We start from the raw sequence: 20,678 nt of genomic DNA on the forward strand, positions 1-20,678 counted from the left end.
ACATAAATGACCTCAGGACTTCCCTGGTAGTGCAGTAGTTAAGAATCCACCTGCCAGTGCAGGGGACACGGGTTCGAGCCCTAGTCCGCGAATAGACCGCAGAGCAAATAAGCCCATGCACTGCAACTACTGAGCCTGGGCTCTAGAGCCTGCTAGCCACAACTACTGAAGCCCACAGGCCTAAGAGCCCATGCTCCACAACAAGAGAAGCTACCACAATAAGAAGCCTGCGCACTGAAATGAAGAGTAGCCCCCACTTGCTGCAACTGGATAAAGCCCGTGCACAGCAATGAACACCCAACGCAGCCAAAAATAAAATAAACTTATTTTAAAAAAAGAAAACAAGGGCTTCCCTGGTGGCGCAGTGGTTGAGAGTCTGCCTGCCGATGCAGGGGACATGGGTTCGTGCCCTGGTCTGGGAAGATCCCACATGCCGTGGAGTGGCTGGGCCCGTGAGCCATGGCTGCTGAGCCTGCGCATCTGGAGCCTATGCTCCGAAATGGGAGAGGCCACAACAGTGAGAGGCCTGCGTACCGCAAAAAAAATAAAAAAATTAAAAAATAAAATAAAATAAAACAATATTTTCATTTTCCCATGTTCCAGCCAAAATGGAGGAAACTGCCCTCCTAGCATATCATTAGAAAAAACCTAAGACTGAAAAAGAAAGCCAACCTAAAAATTAAAAAATAAAGAAATTTTAATTAAAAAAATTTTTTTCAGGCAGATGAAACCTAAGAAATATAAGCTACCAGTGGCTCCAAGTATATATAAACATACATGAACAAGTGTGTGATCTTCACATATCCATTTTTCAAACATCACTAGTGAGCCACTATACAACTTCTTTGAATATTATTCTAATATCTTAATCTATAAGGAAACAATTCCTAATAGATGAGGAATTCATTTTAAGAGCTTGGATACTGAAAACAAAAACTGCAGTATGACGGGCGACTTTACTCATGACCATAATCTTTAGCAAAGCTTTAATTAAGAAAACTCATTGACAGTTATGAATCACATGTTTTATTACATTTAAGGGAAAAATGTCATAAAATAGCATATTGCTACAGTAAATGAGTGCCTTAAAAAAATGTAAAAAAAAGTGAGATAACCTCATCCACCAGGGGGCAGAGAGCAGAGGCAAGAAGACCTACAATTCTGCAGCCTGTGGAAGGAAAACCATTCACAGAAAGATAGACAAAATGAAAAGGCAGAGGACTTTGTACCAGATGAAGGAACAAGATAAAACCCCAGAAAAACAACTAAATGAAGTAGAGATACGTAACCTTCCAGAAAAAAAGATTCAGAATAATGATAGTAAAGATGATCCAGGACCTCGGAAAAAGAATGGAAGCAAAGACAGAGAAGATGCAAGAAATGTTTAACAAAGACCTAGAAGAATTAAAGAACAAACCAGCAGAGATGAACAATACAATAATTGAAATGAAAAATACACTAGAAGGAATCAATAGCAGAATAACTGAGGCAGAAGAATGGATAAGTGACCTGGAAGACAGAATGGTGGAATTCATTGCCACGAACAGAATAAACAAAAAAGAATGAAAAGAAATGAAGACAGCCTGAGACCTTTGGGACAACATTAAACGCAACAACATTCACATTACAGGGGTCTCAGAAGGAAAAGAGAGAGAGATAGGACCCGAGAAAATACGTGAAGAGATTAGAGTCGAAAACTTCCTAACATGGGAAAGGAAACAGCCACCCAATACAGGAAGCGCAGAGAGTCCCAGGCAGGATAAACCCAAGAAGAAACACACCGAGACACATAGTAATCAAACTGACAAAAATTAAAGACAAAGGAAAATTATTGAAAGCAACAAGGAAAAAATGACAAATAACATACAAGGGAACTCCCATTAGGTTAACAGCTGATTTCTCAGCAGAAACTCTACAAGCCAGAAGGGAGTGCCACGATATATTTAAAGTGATGAAAGAGAAGAACCTACAACCAAGATTACTCTACCCAGCAACGATCTCATTTAGATTTGATGGAGAAATCAAAAGCTTTACAGACAAGTAAAAGCTAAGAGAATTCAGCACCACCACACCAGCTCTACAACAAATGCAAAAGGCACTTCTCTAAGTGGGAAACAGAAGAGAAGAAAAGGACCTACAAAAACAAACCCATAACAATTAAGAAAGTGGTAATAGGAAAATACATATCAATAATTACCTTAAACATAATGGATTAAATGTTCCAACAAAAAGACACGGGCTTGCTGAATGGATACAAAAACAATACCCATATATATTCTGTCTACAAGAGACCCACTTCAGACCTAGGGACACAGACAGACTGAAAGTGAAGAAATGGAAAAAGATATTCCATGCAAATGGAAATCAAAAGAAAGCGGGAGTAGCAATACTTCTATCAGATAAAATAGACTTTAAAATAAAGAATGTTACAAGAGACAAGGAAGGACACTATATAATGATCAAGGGATCAATCCAAGAAGATGTAACAATTATAAATATACATACACCCAACATAGGAGCACCTGAATACAAAAGGCAAATGTTAACAGCCATAAAAGAGGAAATCAACAGTAACACAATAATAATAGGGGACTTTAACACTTCATTTACAGCAATGGACAGATCACCCAGACAGAAAATTAATAAGGAAACACAAGCTTTAAATGACACAACAGAGTAGGTAGATTTAATTGGTATTTATAGGACATTCCATCCAAAAAACAGCTGATTACACTTTCTCCTCTAGTGCACATGGAACATTCTCCAGGAGAGGACACATCTTGGGTCACAAATCAAGCCTCAGTAAACTTAAGAAAACTGAAATCATATGGAGCATCTTTTCCGACCACAGCGCTAGGAGATTAGAAATCAATTACAGGGAAAAAAAAACGTAAAAAACACAAATACATGGGGGCTAAATAGTACGTTACTAAATAAACAAGAGATCACTGAAGAAATCAAAAGGGAAATCAAAAAATACCTAGAGGGCTTCCCTGGTGGCGCAGTGGTTGAGAGTCCGCCTGCCGATGCAGGGGACACAGGTTTGTGCCCCGGTCCGGGAGGATCCCACGTGCCGCAGACCGGCTGGGCCCATGAGCCATGGCCACTGAGCCTGCGCGTCCGGAGCCTGTGCCCCACAATGGGAGACACCACAGCGGTGAGAGGCCCACGTACCACAGGGGGAAAAAAAAACCTAGAGACAAATGACAACAAAAACACGACGATCCAAAACCTATGGGATGCAGCAAAAGCAGTTCTAAGAGGGAAGTTTATAGCAATACAAGCCTACCTCAAGAAACAAGAAAAGTCTCAAATAAACAATCTAACCTTACACCTAAAGGAACTAGAGAAAGAAGAACAAACAAAACCCTAAGTTAGTAGAAGGAAAGAAATCATAAAGATCAGAGCAGAAATAAATGAAATAGAAACAATATCAAAGATCAATAAAACTAAAAGCTGGTTCTTTGAGAAGATAAACAAAATTGATAAACCTTTAGCCAGACTCATCAAGAAAGAGAGAGGACTCAAATCAATAAAATTAGAAATGAAAAAGGAGAAGTTACAACAGACACTGCAGAAATACAAAGCATCCTAAGAGACTACTACAAGCAACTCTATGCCAATAAAATGGACAACCTGGAAGAAATGGACAAATTCTTAGAAAGGTATAACCTTCCAAGACCAAACCAGGAAGAAATAGAAAATATGAACAGACTAATCACAAGCAATGAAATTGAAACTGTGATTAAAAATCTTCCAATAAACAAAAGTCCAGGACCAGATGGCTTCACAAGTGAATTCTATCAAACATTTAGAGAAGAGCTAACACCCATGTTTCTCAAACTCTTCCAAAAAATTGCAGAGGAAGGAACACTCCCAAACTCATTCTACGTGGCCACCATCACCCCGGTACCAAACCAGGCAAAGATACTACAAAAAAAAAAAGAAAATTACAAACCAATATCACTGATGAATATAGATGCAAAAATCCTCAACAAAATACTAGCAAACAGAATCCAACAACACATTAAAAGGATCATACACCACGAGCAAGTGGGATTTATCCCAGGGATGCAGGGATTCTACAGTATACACCAATCAATCAATGTGATACATTATATTAACAACTTGAAGAAGAAAAACCACATGATCATCTCAGTAGATGCAGAAAAAGCTTTTGACAAAATTCAACACCCATTTATGAAAAAAACTCTCCAGAAAGTGGGCATAGAGGGAAAATACCTCAACTTTAAAAAGCCCATATACGACAAAACAACAGCAAACATCATTCTCAATGGTGAAAAACTGAAAGCATTTCCTCTAAGATCAGGAACAAGACAAGGATGTCCACTCTCACCACTATTATTCAACATAGTTTTGGAAGTCCTAGTCATGGCAATCAGAGGAGAAAAAGAAACAAAAGCAATACAAATTGGAAAAGAAGAAGTAAAACTGTCACTGTTTGTAGATGACATGATACTATACATAGAGAATGCTAAAGATGCTGCCAGAAAACTACTAGAGCTAATCAGTGAATTTGGTAAAGTTGCAGGATACAAAATTAATGCACAGAAATCTCTTGCATTCCTATACACTAACAACGAAAGATCAGAAAGATAAATTAAGGAAACAATCCCAGTCACCACTGTAACAAAAAGAATAAAATACCTAGGAATAAACCTACCTAAGGAGGTAAAAGACCTGTACTCAGAAAACTGTAAGACACTGATGAAAGAAACCAAAGATGACACAAACAAATGGAGAGATATACTGGGTCCTTGGACTGGAAGAATCAATGTTGTGAAGATGACTATGCTACCCAAAGCAATCTACAGATTCAATGCAATCCCTATCAAATTACCAGTGGCATTTTTTACAGAACTAGAACAAAAAACCTTAAAATTTGTATGGAGACACAAAAGACCCCATATAGCCAAAGCAATCTTGAGGGAAAAAAACAGAGCTGGAGGAATCAGACTCCCTGACTACAGACTGTACTACAAAGCTACAGTAATCAAGACAATATGGTACTGGCACAAAAACAGAAATATAGATCAATGGAACAGGATAGAAAGCCCAGAGGTAAACCCACACACCTATGGTCAACTAATCTATGACAAAGGAGGCAAGCATATACAATGGAGAAAAGACAGTCTCTTCAGTAAGTGGTGCTGGGAAAACTGTACAGCTACATGTAAAAGAATGAAATTAGAACACTTCTTAACACCATAAACAAAAATAAACTCAAAAGGGATTAGAGACCTAAATGTAAGACCGGACACTATAAAACTCTTATAGGAAAACATAAGAAGCACACTCTTTGACATAAATCACAGCAAGATCTTTTTTGATCCACCTCCTAGAGTAATGGAAATAAAAACAAAAATAAAGAAATGGGACATAATGAAACTTAAAAGCTTTTGCAAAGCAAAGGAAACTACAAGCAAGACGAAAAGACAACCCTCAGAATGGGAGAAAATATTTGCAAACGAATCAACAGACAAACAGACAAAGGATTAATCTCCAAAATATATAAACAGCTCATGCAGCTCAATCCAAAACCCAATCCAAAAACGGGCAGAAGACCTAAATAGACATTTCTCCACAGAAGACATACCGATAGCCAAGAAGCACATGAAGAGCTGCTCAACATCACTAATTATTAGAGAAATGCAAATCAAAACTACCATGAGGTATCACCTCACTCCAGTTAGAATGGGCATCATCAGAAAATCTATAAACAACAAATGCTGGAGAGGGTATGGAGAAAAGCGAACACTCTTGCACTGTTGGTGGGAATGTAAATTGATACAGCCACAATGGGGAACAGTAGGGAGGTTCCTTAAAAAACTAAAAATAGAGCTACCATATGACCCAGCAATCCCTCAACTTGGCATATACCCAGAGGAAACCGTAATTCAACAACACACATGCACCCCAATGTTAACTGCAGCACTATTTACAATAGCCAGGTCATGGAAGCAACCTAAACACCCATTGACAGACGAATGGATATAGAAGATGTGGTACATATATACAAAGGATTATTATTCAGCCATGAAAAGGAACGAAATTGGGTCATTTGTAGAGACGTGAATGGATCTATAGACTGTCATACAGAGTGAAATAAGTCAGAAAAACAAATATCGTATATTAACGCATATATGTGGAACCTAGAGGAATGGTTCAGACAAACCGGTTTGCAGGGCAGAAATAGAGACACAGATGTAGAGAACAAACGTATGGACACCAGGGGGGAAAGTGGCAGGGGGTGGGGGTGGGGGTGATGAATTGGGAGATCAGGATTGATATATACACACTAACATGTGTAAAACAGATAACTAATAAAAACCTGCTGTATAAAGAATAAATAAAACAAAAATTTTTTAAAACATGTAAAAAAACCTACTTACTTCTCGTACTCTGAAAGTGGGAGTATCAATTAGTAGCCATTTTCGAGAGCAACTTGTCAACAAATACACTGTGACCTAACAATTCCACTTTTCTCTCCTAGAGAAAATCAGATACGTATTTTCTCTAGGATAAAAGGCATGCATAAAAATGTTTGTAACAACCAAGATGTTGATCAATACATAAATGTCTAAATTAACTACATCAGTTATATTTATGGACCACTTCTCAGCAATTTTTTAAAGTTTAGATTAAAAAGGATCAAGTTCATCGCAAGAAAAAAATTTTTTTATAATTAAGTATGTAGATGGTAGTTAACTAAACTTATGGTGATCATTTCGCAATATGTACATACAAATCTAGAATCATTATGTTGCACACCTGAAACCAATGTTAATTATACCTAAATTTAAAGAATAAAAAACTCACTAGTTGTAAAGAAGAAAAATAAAACATCTACCAATACTTTAAAAATATTCTAAACACATACACAAAACACTATATTTGCAAGTAATTTCACAGAAAGGACTGAAAGGATATTCAGTAAACTGGTAACATGACTATCTTTTTTCTGAAGGGAACATCAAAAGTTCCTATTTTACAAGAACATATTTATGTATCATTTACATAACTTACTTAAAATGTTATTAGAGTACAGTAAGCTTATTTGAGGTTTCTGGGAAGCACACCTGGAGAAAAGAAGGTTGATGGGGTCAAGAAGACTAAGGATGAAAAAGATGAAAAAAAATCATTTTAATTTTATTTTTATTTTTTGTATTTTGGCTGCAACTCACGGCATGCGGGATGGTTCCCTGACCAGGGATCGAACCTGGGCCTCTGCAGTGAAAGCACCAAATCCTAACCACTAAGCCACCAGGGAACTCCCAAAATCAATATTTTTATACATCGTTTTTGTGTGTAAAAGAATTAAAATTGTATTAGAAAGCTGATTTTTAATATGCAAAATGTAACCATGGGTACAGGTAAGTGATTCATAAATCCCATACTGTGATTTTCATAAAGGTCTCCAAAATAAATAAAACTACTTTAAACAAGGGTTGGGGGACAATTCTTTCCAGTCTCCTGACCGGAATTTAAAACTGCAGTGACACTATTCTAGGCCTCTCCTGTGGGCCAGGCTTTGGTTGAAAAGAGGGCCTTATCTGGATTACCAGAAACAGCAATACACAAGCCAGAATCATCCCAAAAGTGGAGGAAAGTGTGTCACAAGGTCTGAAGAATGCCTCACCTGCAGCCCAGTTACAACTGCAGGTTCTAACAGAAAATTCATGATTACAAGTCATTAAATACTTCCCTACATTTCCTATGTTTCTACCTCTGGTAATAAACTTTCTGGCGAAATTTTATGGATGGAATTCCTGTACCTCATTGAGTGAGTGACAGTAAATCCAGGTTTGGTTAGGACAAACATAGTTTAATTCTGTTATTACAGCATAATTAATATCCTCTTTCCCTCTCATGAATATCCTGGTTTATAGGATAAATCACATAGGCCTCCTACTAATAAGATTACTGTACTAATTTAACACTCCCTTAGTTTGCACCTACTCTGGTCTCTGGACCCTAAAGGTCCTCTGCTCCTATTTCATTATTCTTGAGGTTGGAAATTTGCTTAGGAAAATAGGAAGCCGGCAGACCCAGGTTATAGAAGGCAATCTGGTATTAAGAAATGAAAGAAAATATATTCACTTCATTCATTTACAAGGCCTAGAAATCTTCACAAAAGTCAACTAGCTAGGTAGTAACACTATCTGGACTAGAACCCAAGTTGTGCATTTCTACACAACAGTCTCTTATCAAAGTTACCTAAGTTATTCAATTACTAATAGAAGTTGTGTAGAAGTATAGAGTCAGTACTGCGGAGAGGCTATAAAGTTACTCTAGCACTCCACATATGAAGAACCGTACTCCTGAGGGCACAGAATAGATTCCAAGAACAGAAATGTTGCCTACAGAGAAACATCAGCAAAATTAAATTCCTCATGAACCACACCATACATAAAGCATCACCTGGTCCTTAATCTCCAACAAAGATTAAGGACACCAGTGAAGGCACCTGTAGGTTAATTGTATTAAACTGTTAAATATTTTCACAAGGTCATTTCCAATTAAAATGTCTGAGTCTCATCTTGAAAGTTTTAAAACCTGTCAAATTAACTGTACAACCAACAGGGTTTTTTTTTGTAGATCACTGAATATAATGTATAATGTGTGTATGTCTAGAAGTAGGAAGAAAACTCACTAGAGTTTTCTTTATCTTTGCTAATTTTTTTTTTTTTTTTTTTTTTTTTTTTCGGTATGCGGGCCTCTCACCGTTGCGGCCCCTCCCGTTGCGGAGCACAGGCTCTGGACGCGCAGGCTCAGCGGCCATGGCTCACAGGCCCAGCCGCTCCGCGGCATGTGGGATCTTCCCGGACCGGGGCACAAACCCGTGTCTCCTGCATCGGCAGGTGGACTCTCAACCACTGTGCCACCAGGGAAGCCCTCCTTGCTAAATTTTATAGAGATTTTCCTTTAAGATTTTTGTTCTCTTCAGTTATTAATACTAGTAAACAAATAGATCTTTGCAGCTAGGAGAGACTGGTGGCAGTATCAAATTTAGAGCAAAATTTTAAGCAGCTTTTTCCGCAAGTGTTAAGATTTATCAAGAATGATTTAAAAACCATTTATCAGACCTCAGCTGTAAAATAACTTTTGTTTAAATAAAGTTATACTGTACCACAGCATTAAAAAAATGATTTGAGTATTACTGTGCAAATCAATTACCACTTATCTCACTCTGTTGGAGTTCCTTGGAAGAAATGTTACTATACCTCTATACCTGCAATATGTGTGTCTATAACAATCACCTTATATTTAACCATTTCCTTTATCTCTTTTGAGCCTCACAACCCTGTAAACATGCTTGAATTTTCCCTGTTCCACTGTTAACCTTTAATTTTTAAGAAGAGTGAAGACGTGTACGTAAACAGCTGTAATTTCTATATGAAAAGTTCAATTAATTTACTACAACTTAATTAGAAAGCAAAACTAGGAGATACTGGTTTCTGTCTTCGGTTTATTTCGTATTTCCACTTAAACTAAAAAAAAAAAAAAAAAAAAAAACCTGCAGTTGCTATAACCAAAATAAAGCACCAAGGGCCATACTGCATAGGTCAGCATTCAAATGCAGTGGCATAATCTTACCTCCCCTAGAGAGGTGAGCTAACTGAATGTCAGAAGACTACTGTTCAACTAATGAGCAATTCATTCTCTCGTCAACTATCCTATTTCATTTCAACCAGTTTCCACCACAGTCGTAAACTCAAAGCTTTTGAGTAGCAACTACAGTATAGCATCTCATTTTAAATATGACTACTTAGCACGGTTTTAAAGACACTGAAATTTTCAGCTTACCAATTATTTCACAATAAAAAATTCATAATTGCCCTTCCACTTAACATATAAACACCCTTGCTCCGACTGGCTTCACCTCTTTTTAAAAAGTCTACAGAAACTTTTCTATAGGACGAACTGCAACACCTACCTAAAGTCAGCTGTCCCATGTCACTAACACGTGGGGTAAGACATAACTGAGGCTGTGCCCGCCGAGCGGCTCAGCTCCGTGACCCCCGCCGTGCCCCACCAGCCAAGGAGAACCCGAGGTCCCACCTCTTCCTGCTGCTCCCTTCCCAGATGTCCATTTATGTAAACAGGCAGAGTGAATGACACCTTGGAACGAAACACCTCAGACTGACAGGGAACGGAGGCCTGCCCCTCCCCCAGCCCCCCGCCAGCCTCTGCCGCCACGCGAGTCGCCCCTGCACACACCCTCCCGGTGCCCACCGCAGAGGAGCCACAGACCTGCCTCCAGGGCTTCCAGTGGGGGCAGCGGCGGCGGCCCCGTCCCGGCGGGGGACAGGTGCTGGGGAGGCTTTTTGGTCCAGGGATTCTCCTTCCGCGGCAGCGGCGGCGGCGGCGGCGGCGGCAGCTTCTCCTCAGAGCCTGCCGCCGCCGCCTCGTCCTCCCGGGCGTCCTCGGCCGACGGGTCCCACGGCAGCGGTGGCGGCGGCTCCCAGCCGAAGGGCACCCCCGGCCCGCGCGCCTTGTGCGCCAGGTGCAGCGCCAGGGGCTTCACGGGCACGGCCGCCTGAGGCACGCTGTGTCCCAGCACGGGCGCCGGCAAAGGCTCTCCCCGCGCCCCCGTGCTGGAAGCGAGCGCGTTTCTCTTCTCCCTCGCCGCCTCCTTGCCCTCCCGTTCGGGCGGGGGCAGCTTCCCGGCTTGCCGGCTCGCCGCGGCCGACAGCGACGCCCTCTCAGCTGGTACCGCGGGCCGCTCCTCCCGAGGGTGAGCGGCGGGCACCCGGACGCGAGCAGACATCGTCCCCCTGCCCCAGCCGCCCCAGCCGGGGGCGGCCCGGGGCCAGGGAGCCCGGCTGCCCGTCTCTCCGCCGGGACACTGACTGGCTCCGGCCTGGGGAAGAGAACCGGAGAGCCCGGCCGCCCGCGCCGGCTCAGGCCGCGGAGCTCCCGGCGTCGAACGGCGCGCTAACCGCCCGCCGGCCCGCAGCGGCGCGAGCCCCGAGCCTGCCAACACGCGCCGGTCGCCGCAGCCGGGGGCCGGGAGCCCTCACTTGGCGCGGGCTGCGGCACAAACGCCGCAACGCGAAGCTGTAGCGCCTCTAGCAGAGTCAGGTAGGCTCGCGCTCCCAGAGCCAGTAACTGCTTGTGGAGTCAGAGGCGGAGGCGGGGGCGTGGAGGGGGCGGTCCGAAATGATAGAGCGGGGGCGGGGCCTCCCGGAGGAGCGTGACGTGGCCGCTCACCGGCTCCTGCCCTCGCCGGGTCGCCGCCCGCGGTGGTTGACTGACGATCCCGCCTGGGTGCCGCCCTGCTTGAGGGCTGGCCCCGCCCCAGCGGCCAGCAGAGAGGGAAGGAGAGCGAACTGGGTGATTCCCCGGCTCGCGAGCCACGGCGGCCCCCTCTGCGGGCGCAGGGGCGGGCGCGCACCGAACCTCTGTGACTCGCGATGGGCTCGCGCCTCGCTCCGCCGGCTGCGAGCGAGGGGCGGGGCGCGCTACGCACGTGGCTCGGGGCGGGCGGTGGACCGGTCGCTTTTCCCCAGGCCCTGAAGTGCAGTTGACTCCAGGCGAGGTGGGTAATCTTGGCCACCGACGCTGGGCGGCTCCCGAATGGGCCTGGGTACCACCACCGGGCCACCTTGTCCCCTGCGTCTGTCGCCTCGCCCCGTGAAAACGTTTCCCCTGGCGCTTTGGGGCACTGCGGTCATCTGTAATATTGAGCCGCGTCCAAAATAAAAACAGTGTAATCTGTAGGTAAAGTTATGAAACCTTTGCCCCGGCACTAGGATTAGTGCACTTCCCGGCCCCTATTCCCAACCACGATCCGAAGTATTTTTAAAGTCGTATGGAGTAAAACAGATTGTTAATACTTCGCCGGCTTTTTAAACAATTTTATGAGGTTTTTGTGTGTGTGTTTTCTTTAATAATGTGATTCAGTTATACATATATATATTCTTTTTCAGATTCTTTCCCATTATAGGTTATTACAAGATACTGAATATACTTCCCTGTGCTGTACAGTAGGTCCTTGTTGTTTATTTTATACACATATGTTTTTGAATTTGTAGAGAACACTTGTTTACAAATTAACTATGCTCCAAATACTTTTTCCTGGAATGGATATATGTTAAAAAGGTACAAATATATTTTGATTTTTAAAAATGCAATGAGAGCTTTCTACTTGGCACTCAAATGAGTGATATTGGTTTCATATGCGTGTATTTATGAGTTAATAATGTTTCTGTTCCCGTGCAAGGTCGCCAAAAATGGGTTCAGCTAGGTGAAAAAAATTTTCCCTGAGGGACCGTCCCCCCCAACCCCCTGAAAATATCTGTACCTGACGTTTGTATGGACTTGGCAATGGGTCCCTCCTGGCTTCCTTTAAGGGCTGCCAAATGTGTACAGGACTCCCCTCCCATGAGTCTTGCTTCAATCACATTAAACTCGAGATACTATCTTTTTTTGTTTACTCAAAAGTGGTACTAGGCATAAATTCCTTATTTTCCTAGGGCTAATAAACTATTCGCACATTACAACAACTATAAACAATAAAGCCTTTCTTGTTTTCCACTGTGCTTCCACCTCCAAGTGTATTCCCAGAGAGGCACCATCTTTTCTAGCTCTCTTATTGGTGAAGCCTTGTGTTTTTAACTATCAACTAAGTGCTCTTCCTGCTATCATCAGCCTTTTGGAGTCTCGCCAGGTAATGCTTGACTCTTTTACAAATTTGTCAACAAATTCACACTCCGCATGATTCAGAGAACACTTTCTATTTTACCAACTATTTAAATACATGTGGATTAAAGACGTGGATTCAGTTGAGAAAAAGGGTATGTGGAGTGGTTCCCGAAGTTAGATTCGTATGGGCTACCTAATTATGGTTGGTGGTTTTGTTTGTTGCTGTTTTGGGGTTTTTTTTTCAAGTGAAAAGTCATAAAGATGCTTTATTGATGAAACACAGGACTTTCTTGGCAATAGGTTGTGCTTCCAAGGAGAGAAGAACTGGAGGGTAAATGTGTACTCAAAAGATCTGCAAAGAACTCGACAGTAGGTGTTTGGATATCTTCACTGTAGTGCAGTGCCACTAATGTCAGTGAAGGGAGTTGGCTATTTGTTCTCCCTTTTTAAAACACATATTACTAACTCCTGCTTCCACGTAACTGCCTCTTGGAAGCAACTTCACCTATCTTCTGTTTGCTCCTCCGTGTCTGTTCTCCACCCCTTCCCTGCTCTGTGTCGGGGGGGGGGGTTAACCCACCCAGATTACACCTACGATAATCCCTTGTTCTGCTTGGTATCTCGATGGATTCAGGTAGTGGGAAGTATCGGCAGGAGATTCAAGGCCAGAAGATAGTGGGGTCATAGTCCTTATTCCCCAGGATGGGTCACCAAGGTTGACTGCAGAGCCTTCTCTGTACAGTTAATCTCTAATCCTTCCCTTTGCCTCTTCAGGCCTAAGTGTAATAACCGCTAGTCCTTGGGATACTGCATTATCCTTGTTGGTTTCCCCGACTCTTACCTGCACCTCTGTAAATAATTTAATAATTCTCTTCAAATTATTCAGTTTGAGCTTTCCATCTGGTATCTGATGGGAACCTGACTGACCTAATTTGCCATTGCTGAAGCCTCGTTAGTTTGTCATCTGGCCTCTACCCTGCAAGATTCTTCCTCTGCTTCTTAGTTCAAGATCATCGAAGAAAGACTTTATTTTTTGTAGCCCAATCACACAAATCATTATCCGTCCTATGGATTATTTGCCCTTGGGTAGGATCCCCGTCTGGCCTGGAGAAACAAGTTATTGGTTCAAAATACTGCCATCAAGGCAATGGGGATGGGAAAGCCAGTTATCAGTAGGAATGCGAGAGAGGTACATCCTTTAACCAGGTTTTGTTTTTTTTAAATAAATTTATTTATTTATTTTTTGTCTGTGTTGGGTCTTCGTTGCTGTGCGTGGGCTTTCTCTAGTCGCGCAAGTGGGGGCTACTCTTTGTTGCAGTGTACGGGCTTCTCATTGCGGTGGCTTCTCTTTGTTGTGGAGCACAGGCTCTAGGCACAGTGGGCTGCAGTAGTTGTGGCACACGGGCTCAATAGTTGTGGCTCACAGGCTCAATAGTTGTGGCTCACAGGCTTAGTTGCTCCCCAGCATGTGGGATCTTCCCGGACCAGGGCTTGAACCCGTGTCCCCTGCATTGGCAGGCGCATTCTTAACCACTGCACCACCAGGGAAGTCCCCTTTAACCAGGTTTTCTTCCCTTTTCCCAATCCTAGTGAGTGGACCACCATATAACCTAGGAGTCCATATAACCCTCACCCTCCATAATCCATTCATTTACAAATATCTCAAGCATCTGCCAAGCAGTGTTCTAGACACTCACCAAGACTGATTGTACCTCCTAAGTGTCTGTCACAAAGTCCTGCTTTCTCTACTGCCACCACCCTACTCCAAACTGCCTTTATGCTTGTGTAATACTGTTTCAACCTCTTAACTGGCCAGCCTCTGCCTCCACTGAGACCTATTTGATACAATTATTGTGAGGATTGCATGAGATAATATGTGTAAAATGCTTACCAAGACCTTAGCTCAATAATACTGCCTATTTTTATTGCTTTTAAATCCATAGACTTAACCAGGATATGTGGATTTAATTTTACTGAACTACTGAGGTTAGAAGCCTGATCTTTTTTTTTTTTAATGAAAACTGGAATCTAGAACAGAGGTATAGGGTTATCTTTTCAAAAAAGAGAAAATGGTTCTCTAGGCCTCAGAAGTTATGAAACACCTAAAGAAATTATACAAACTTGATGATCACATGTTCAAATGAGCCTCTAAAAGGTGAATCTTGTTTTTCCTGTTTAGAGTATGCTAACATGTCTTCAGGTGATTGAACCCGTTTCTCCTCCCCCTCCCCCTGGTGTCTCAGGAAATCAAAGTCCCAAGAGAACATCAAGATCTTTGTTTTTATTACCAGTGCAATTGAGGTTCAGGCTGGTAAAAACCCAATGTGCAGATAGCTGTACTGCATACTAGAACGGTTTCAAAGAATGCATTAGATATAATCTATTGCAAAGTCCTACAGTTCAAGGAGAAGATAAAACTAAACCCAGAGATTTTTTTTAACTTCCTATAAACTAACTTTTTTTTTAAATATAAATTTATTTATTTATTTTTTTGGCTGTGTTGGGTCTTCGTTGCTGCCCGCGGGCTTTCTCTAGTTGCGGCGAGTGGGGTTCTTATTGCGGTGCGTGGGCTTCTCATTGCGGTGGCTTCTCTTGTTACGGAGCACAGGCTGTAGACGCGCCGGCTTCAGTAGTTGTGGTTCACGGGCTCTGGAGCGCAGGCTCAGTAGCTGTGGCGCACGGGCTTAGTTGCTCCGCGGCAAGTGGGATCTTCCCGGACCAGGGCTCGAGCCCGTGTCTCCTGCGTTGGCAGGCGGATTCTCAACCATGCACCACCTGGGAAGCCTTAAAATAACTCTTTATTTTTTTTTTTTTTCTTTTTGCGGTATGCGGGCCTCTCACTGTTGTGGCCTCTCCCGTTGCGGAGCACAGGCCCCGGATGCGCAGGCCCAGCAGCCATGGCTCATGGGCCCAGCCGCTCCGCGGCATATGGGATCCTCCCAGACCGGGGCACGAACCCGTATCCCCTGCATTGGCAGGCGGACTCTCAACCACTGCGCCACCAGGGAGGCCCTAAAATAACTCTTTAAAAGACTAGATTTTTAAACTAGATACACTGAAACATCATTACCTCCAGTTGCAGAGCCTTGGGCCCTGTTTATCATAATAACTGCTTTAATTATGAGGTAATTCTCAGAGAAGTACTAACTACTTCCAATTATCTCTAACCTTCAAGGTAGGGTCAGTGCTAATGTGTGTTTGAAAGGCTTTGCTCCTTCCCTTCGATTAATACAACTGATGTATTCAATCTTAAAGTGAGAATAAAAGCACCTCTAGAAAATTTTGCTCTTTTTTTACTTGTCTGTATCATACAAATAGGTAAAAACACTGTGCTTGTCATGTAAACATAGCTCCAAAACAAACCTAGGCTACCTTTCAACCAGATTTCCATTCCTAAGTAGTAGATCTCTCTACTTTTAGGTAGATTTTAATACACCAGTTTAACGGAATAGGAGCTCTCTCGAAAGTTTGGGTCTTGCCTAAAAACTCTCAGCCAGTAATAGCTAGGATTGATACTGAACACTGCCTTTCCTGCCACACTATTTAGTCTTTTTTCTTCTACAATAACTTGAAATAACATAAATAATGAAGTAATAGTTAAATCTTTTTTAAAAATAACTCTAAAAGCATAAGCTCAAGGAATTTTCTTCCACTTTTCAAAGAACAGGGATTTTCAAACAATAGGATATACAAAGGATTAATAACCTTTCTGAATTCTTCACACTATCCAGTTATATTTAATATTAGTATAGCTTTATGAATACTGGCACAACACAAATGAGATCTTTAAGTTCAAGTTCAAATGAACTTCAGTGGTTGACATTAGAAAAAATAAAGTTTCTCTGACAGAGAAATTAGGGAAAAGTTTTTGTCACCTTCTTAAAACTTATTATGGCTAATTTTAATCAATTAATAAGTATTCACTGAGTGCTTACTGTGGTCCCATGACAGAGCTAGACACTGGGGATACACTGGTGAACTGGTCAGTTCACGAACTTATGCAGAAAGGCAGAATGCATAGTGCAGTAGCTTTCACATCTCATGACTTGATACATATAATTAAACCAAAAGCATCACAAACCAGTACATATCCTTACAAATGAGTACATTCTTATGTGATCTATTCCATTTTACTTTTCTAAAAAAGCACTAAATTAATTTCCTGACACAGGTACATACAGATTGTAACCTACAGTTTAAAAAAAAATGACAGTGGCACAGTGGTTAAACTGAAACTAGATTATCTGTGTTCAAATGTCAGCTCTGCCACTTCCTAACAGTAAAACTGAGGGCAAATTATTTAACCTCTCTGTGATTTAGTTTCCTTATCTGTAAAGTGTGAAGAATAATTGTACCTAGTTGTATGGTTGCTGTGAGGATTAAAAGGGTAAGTTTATTTAAAACTCATAGGGTGGGGACTTCCCTGGTGGTCCAGTGGCTAAGACTTCGCACTCCCAATGCAGGGGGCCTGGGTTCTATCCCTGGTCGGGGAACTAGATCCCAACTGGATCCCACATGCCCCAAATAAGAGTTTGCATGCCGCAACTAAAGATCCTGCATGCCACAACTAAGACCCAGCACAGCCAAATAAATAATTTAAAAAAAAAAAAAAACTCATAGAGTGGTACCTGGCAGATAGTAAGGGTCAATAACTAAAATCTGTCATCATTACCACTACAACTATTATTATTATTACTATTACTATTATTAGAGGAAACTGACAAAAACCAAACTCAATAATTACAGATTGTTGATAAGTATTATGAAGAAAACAAATCAAGGAGGTAAAATTTAAACTGAGAATTAAAGGATGAGAAGGAACAGGCTATGGGACAAGTATTCTGTTAAAATGAAAGGAGCTTGGTGTAAGAAGTGGGAGTGTATTTACCAAGGCCTGTAAGAGGACTGTAGCTAGGACACAATAAACAAAGCATGGCTAGGGATGAGATTGGAGAGATAGCCTAAGGCAGACCTGCAGGGGCTTCTAGATGTGGCAGGGTTTGAATTTTATTCTCAGAGCAATAGGAAGCACCAAAAAGTTTTAACAATTAATTAACACCCCTGTTGCTGCAGTATGGAAAACGAAGGGAGATGGGCAGTGGCAAAATCCAAACTGTGAAAAAGAAGTGGTTGTGGTAGTCCAGGAATGAGTTGATGGTCTGGATTCAAGTTGTGGCAGCACATATGACAATAGAGTGACTTAAGGTTAATTTTGGAAATAGGACTTGCTGATCTAATAGTTGTGAGAAGTAAGATAAAGAAGGAAATCAAGGGCTTCCCTGGTGGTGCAGTGGTTGAGAGTCTGCCTGCCAATGCAGGGGACACAGGTTCGTGCCCCGGTCCAGGAAGATCCCACATGCCGCGGAGCGGCTAGGCCCATGAGCCATGGCCACTGAGCCTGCGTGTCCGGAGCCTGTGCGCCGCAACGGAAGAGGCCACGACAGTGAGAGGCCTGCATACCGCAAAAAAAAAAAAGAAGGAAATCAAGTTCTAAATTTCTCCCTAGAATAACTAATAGGGGTTGAGGTAGGAGTGTGGGATTAGGCACTTTGCCTCATTTTCTTAGTATTCTTAACATGTAATTAAGTAGGAGAAATTTTTGAGAATTAACTGTAGGTGGTACACCCTGAGTGTAACATCCGAGAGAATCAAAATGTAGGGAATAAACATACGAAAATCGTGTTCAACCTTATTAGAAATCAGGGAAATACAAATTAAAACCACAATGAGAAAACACTGTAAACCACCAGAGTGACTAAAAAAAGGGTCTGACACTAGCAAAATTGTTCTTGGGGATGGGGATAAATGAGAACTCATACATTCGTAATATAAATTAGCACAACCATTTTGGAAGTCTGGCAATATTTACTATAGTTGAACAGGAACATATCTCTGACCCAGGCATTTTAGTCCTACCCAACAGTAATTTGTGCACCAAATGACATGAACCAAATGTTCACAGCAGCATTCTTTATAATAGCCCTTAACTGGAAATAACCTAACTGTTCATCAACAGTAGAATATATTAGTGGCATAGTTATATAATGAAATACCATACAGCTTTGAAAAATGAACAAACTATAGCTATAAGAAACAATGGGATTATCATAGACATAATGTTAAACTGTTAAAAAAAAAAGATGGAGGACACAAACCAATCCACTGTGATTTATACAAAATTAAGTTTACATAAAGTTCAAAAAGAACAAAATCAATCTATTAAAAGTCAGGAGGGATTTCCCTGCTGGCGCAGTGGTTAAGAATCTGCCTGCCAATGCAGGGGACACGGCTTCAAGCCATGGTCCAGGAAGAGCCCACATGCCGCAGAGCAACTAAGCCCGTGCACCACAACTACTGAGCCTGCGCTCTAGAGCCCACAAGCCACAACTACTGAGCCTGTGTGCCACAACTACTGAAGCCCGCACGCCTAGAGCCCATGTTCCACAGCAAGAGAAGCCACCGCACTGAGAAGCCTGAGCAGTGCAAAGAAGAGTAGCCCCTGTTTGCCGCAACTAGAGAAAACCCTCGTGCAGCAACGAAGACCCAACGCAGCAAAATAAATAAATAAATAAATATAATTTTTTTAAAAAGTCAGGATAGTGGTTACCCTTGTGAAGAAGGATGGAATTAAGAAAAAAAGTGATGTGGAATATGATCGATTATTCATGTTAAATGACTCAAGTGATTGCCTGAATGCTCAGAGGATCATAATTGTTTGCTTATATTTGATAATTGCTCTCTGTATGTACTCAGTTTTCTCATATATAAAATGGGGATAATAATGGTACCTACCTTATAAAGTTCTTGTGAAAATTAGAAGAGTTAAAATATGTAAAATGCTTGATACATTGCCTAGTCCATGATGTTAAAAACCATCAAAATGTTAGCTATTGCTGTTACTGCAGGTATGTGATAATAGAAAAGAGACAGTGCTGGGCTTCCCTGGTGGCACAGTGGTTAAGAGTCTGCCTGCCAATGCAGGGGAAACAGGTTCGAGCCCTGGTCCGGGAAGATCCCACATGCCATGGAGCAACTAAACCCGTGTGCCACAACTACTGAGCCTGAGCTCTAGAGCCCGTGAGCCACAACTACTGAGCCCACGTGCCACAACTACTGAAGCCTGCGTGCCTGGAGCCCGTGCTCTGCAACAAGAGAAGCCACGACACTGAGAAGCCCGCGTACCGCAATGAAGAGTGGCCCCCACTCGCCGCAACTAGAGAAAGCCCACACACAGCAACAAAGACCCAAAGCAGCCAAAAATTAATTAATTAATTAAGAAAGAGACAGTGCTTTAAGAAATTTATTAAATAATTGGATATGATATATATTAATATGTTGCTAGTATTTTTTGGGGGGGGCCACACTGTGTGGCATGAAGGATCTTACTTCCCCCACTAGGGATCTAACCTGTGTCCCCTGCAGTGGAAGCAGGAGTCCTAACCTCTGGACAGCCAGGTAATTCCTACTAGTATTTTCTTGAAATGAGAGTGTCCTGTCTTCTGAATTTGAACATCTCAAAGTAGTGATGGAGGGCTTCCCTGGTGGCACAGTGGTTGACAGTCCGCCTGCCGATGCAGGGGACACGGGTTCGTGCCCCGGTCCGGGAAGATCCCACATGCCGCAGAGCGGCTGGGCCCATGAGCCATGGCCACTGAGCCTGCGCATCCGGAGCCTGTGCTCCACAACGGGAGAGCCCACAATAGTGAGAGACCCGCGTACCGCAAAAACAAAAAAAGTAGTGATGGACATATCTGTCCATCATAAAGTACACAGGCATGAAGATAGCTACTAACTCTTCTTGCTCCCCATTGCTCTTGATTCTGTGATGGCCAAACCTGGCGTCCCATGAAGATTTGCCTATTAGAGAAGGGATATATAGATCAGTGAAGATCAGAGTCTAATTCATTTAATAGTAACATTATTCATTGAAAAATAATAACTTATATTTGTTTTTTGTTTTTTCTATTCTTTAGCCATGAGGCACAGCATGCGGGACCTTAGTTCCCCAC

At 42.2% G+C, this 20,678-nt stretch overlaps 1 protein-coding gene across 1 annotated transcript in view; it reads right to left on the bottom strand.

Annotated features, from left to right (window-relative positions):
* Positions 1 to 10,877, bottom strand: part of LARP1B (La ribonucleoprotein 1B) — a 146,132-nt gene extending 135,255 nt beyond the window's left edge. The window contains 1 exon segment of the mRNA XM_082642345.1: positions 10,276 to 10,877. Within this exon segment, the coding sequence (XP_082498471.1) occupies positions 10,276 to 10,792 (517 nt within the window). The 5' untranslated portion in view covers positions 10,793 to 10,877.
* Positions 10,878 to 20,678: the final 9,801 nt, after the last annotated feature.

The sequence above is a fragment of the Mesoplodon mirus genome, assembly GCF_964341445.2.
Source record: "Mesoplodon mirus genome assembly, chromosome: 2".
Lineage (NCBI taxonomy): Eukaryota > Metazoa > Chordata > Mammalia > Artiodactyla > Ziphiidae > Mesoplodon > Mesoplodon mirus.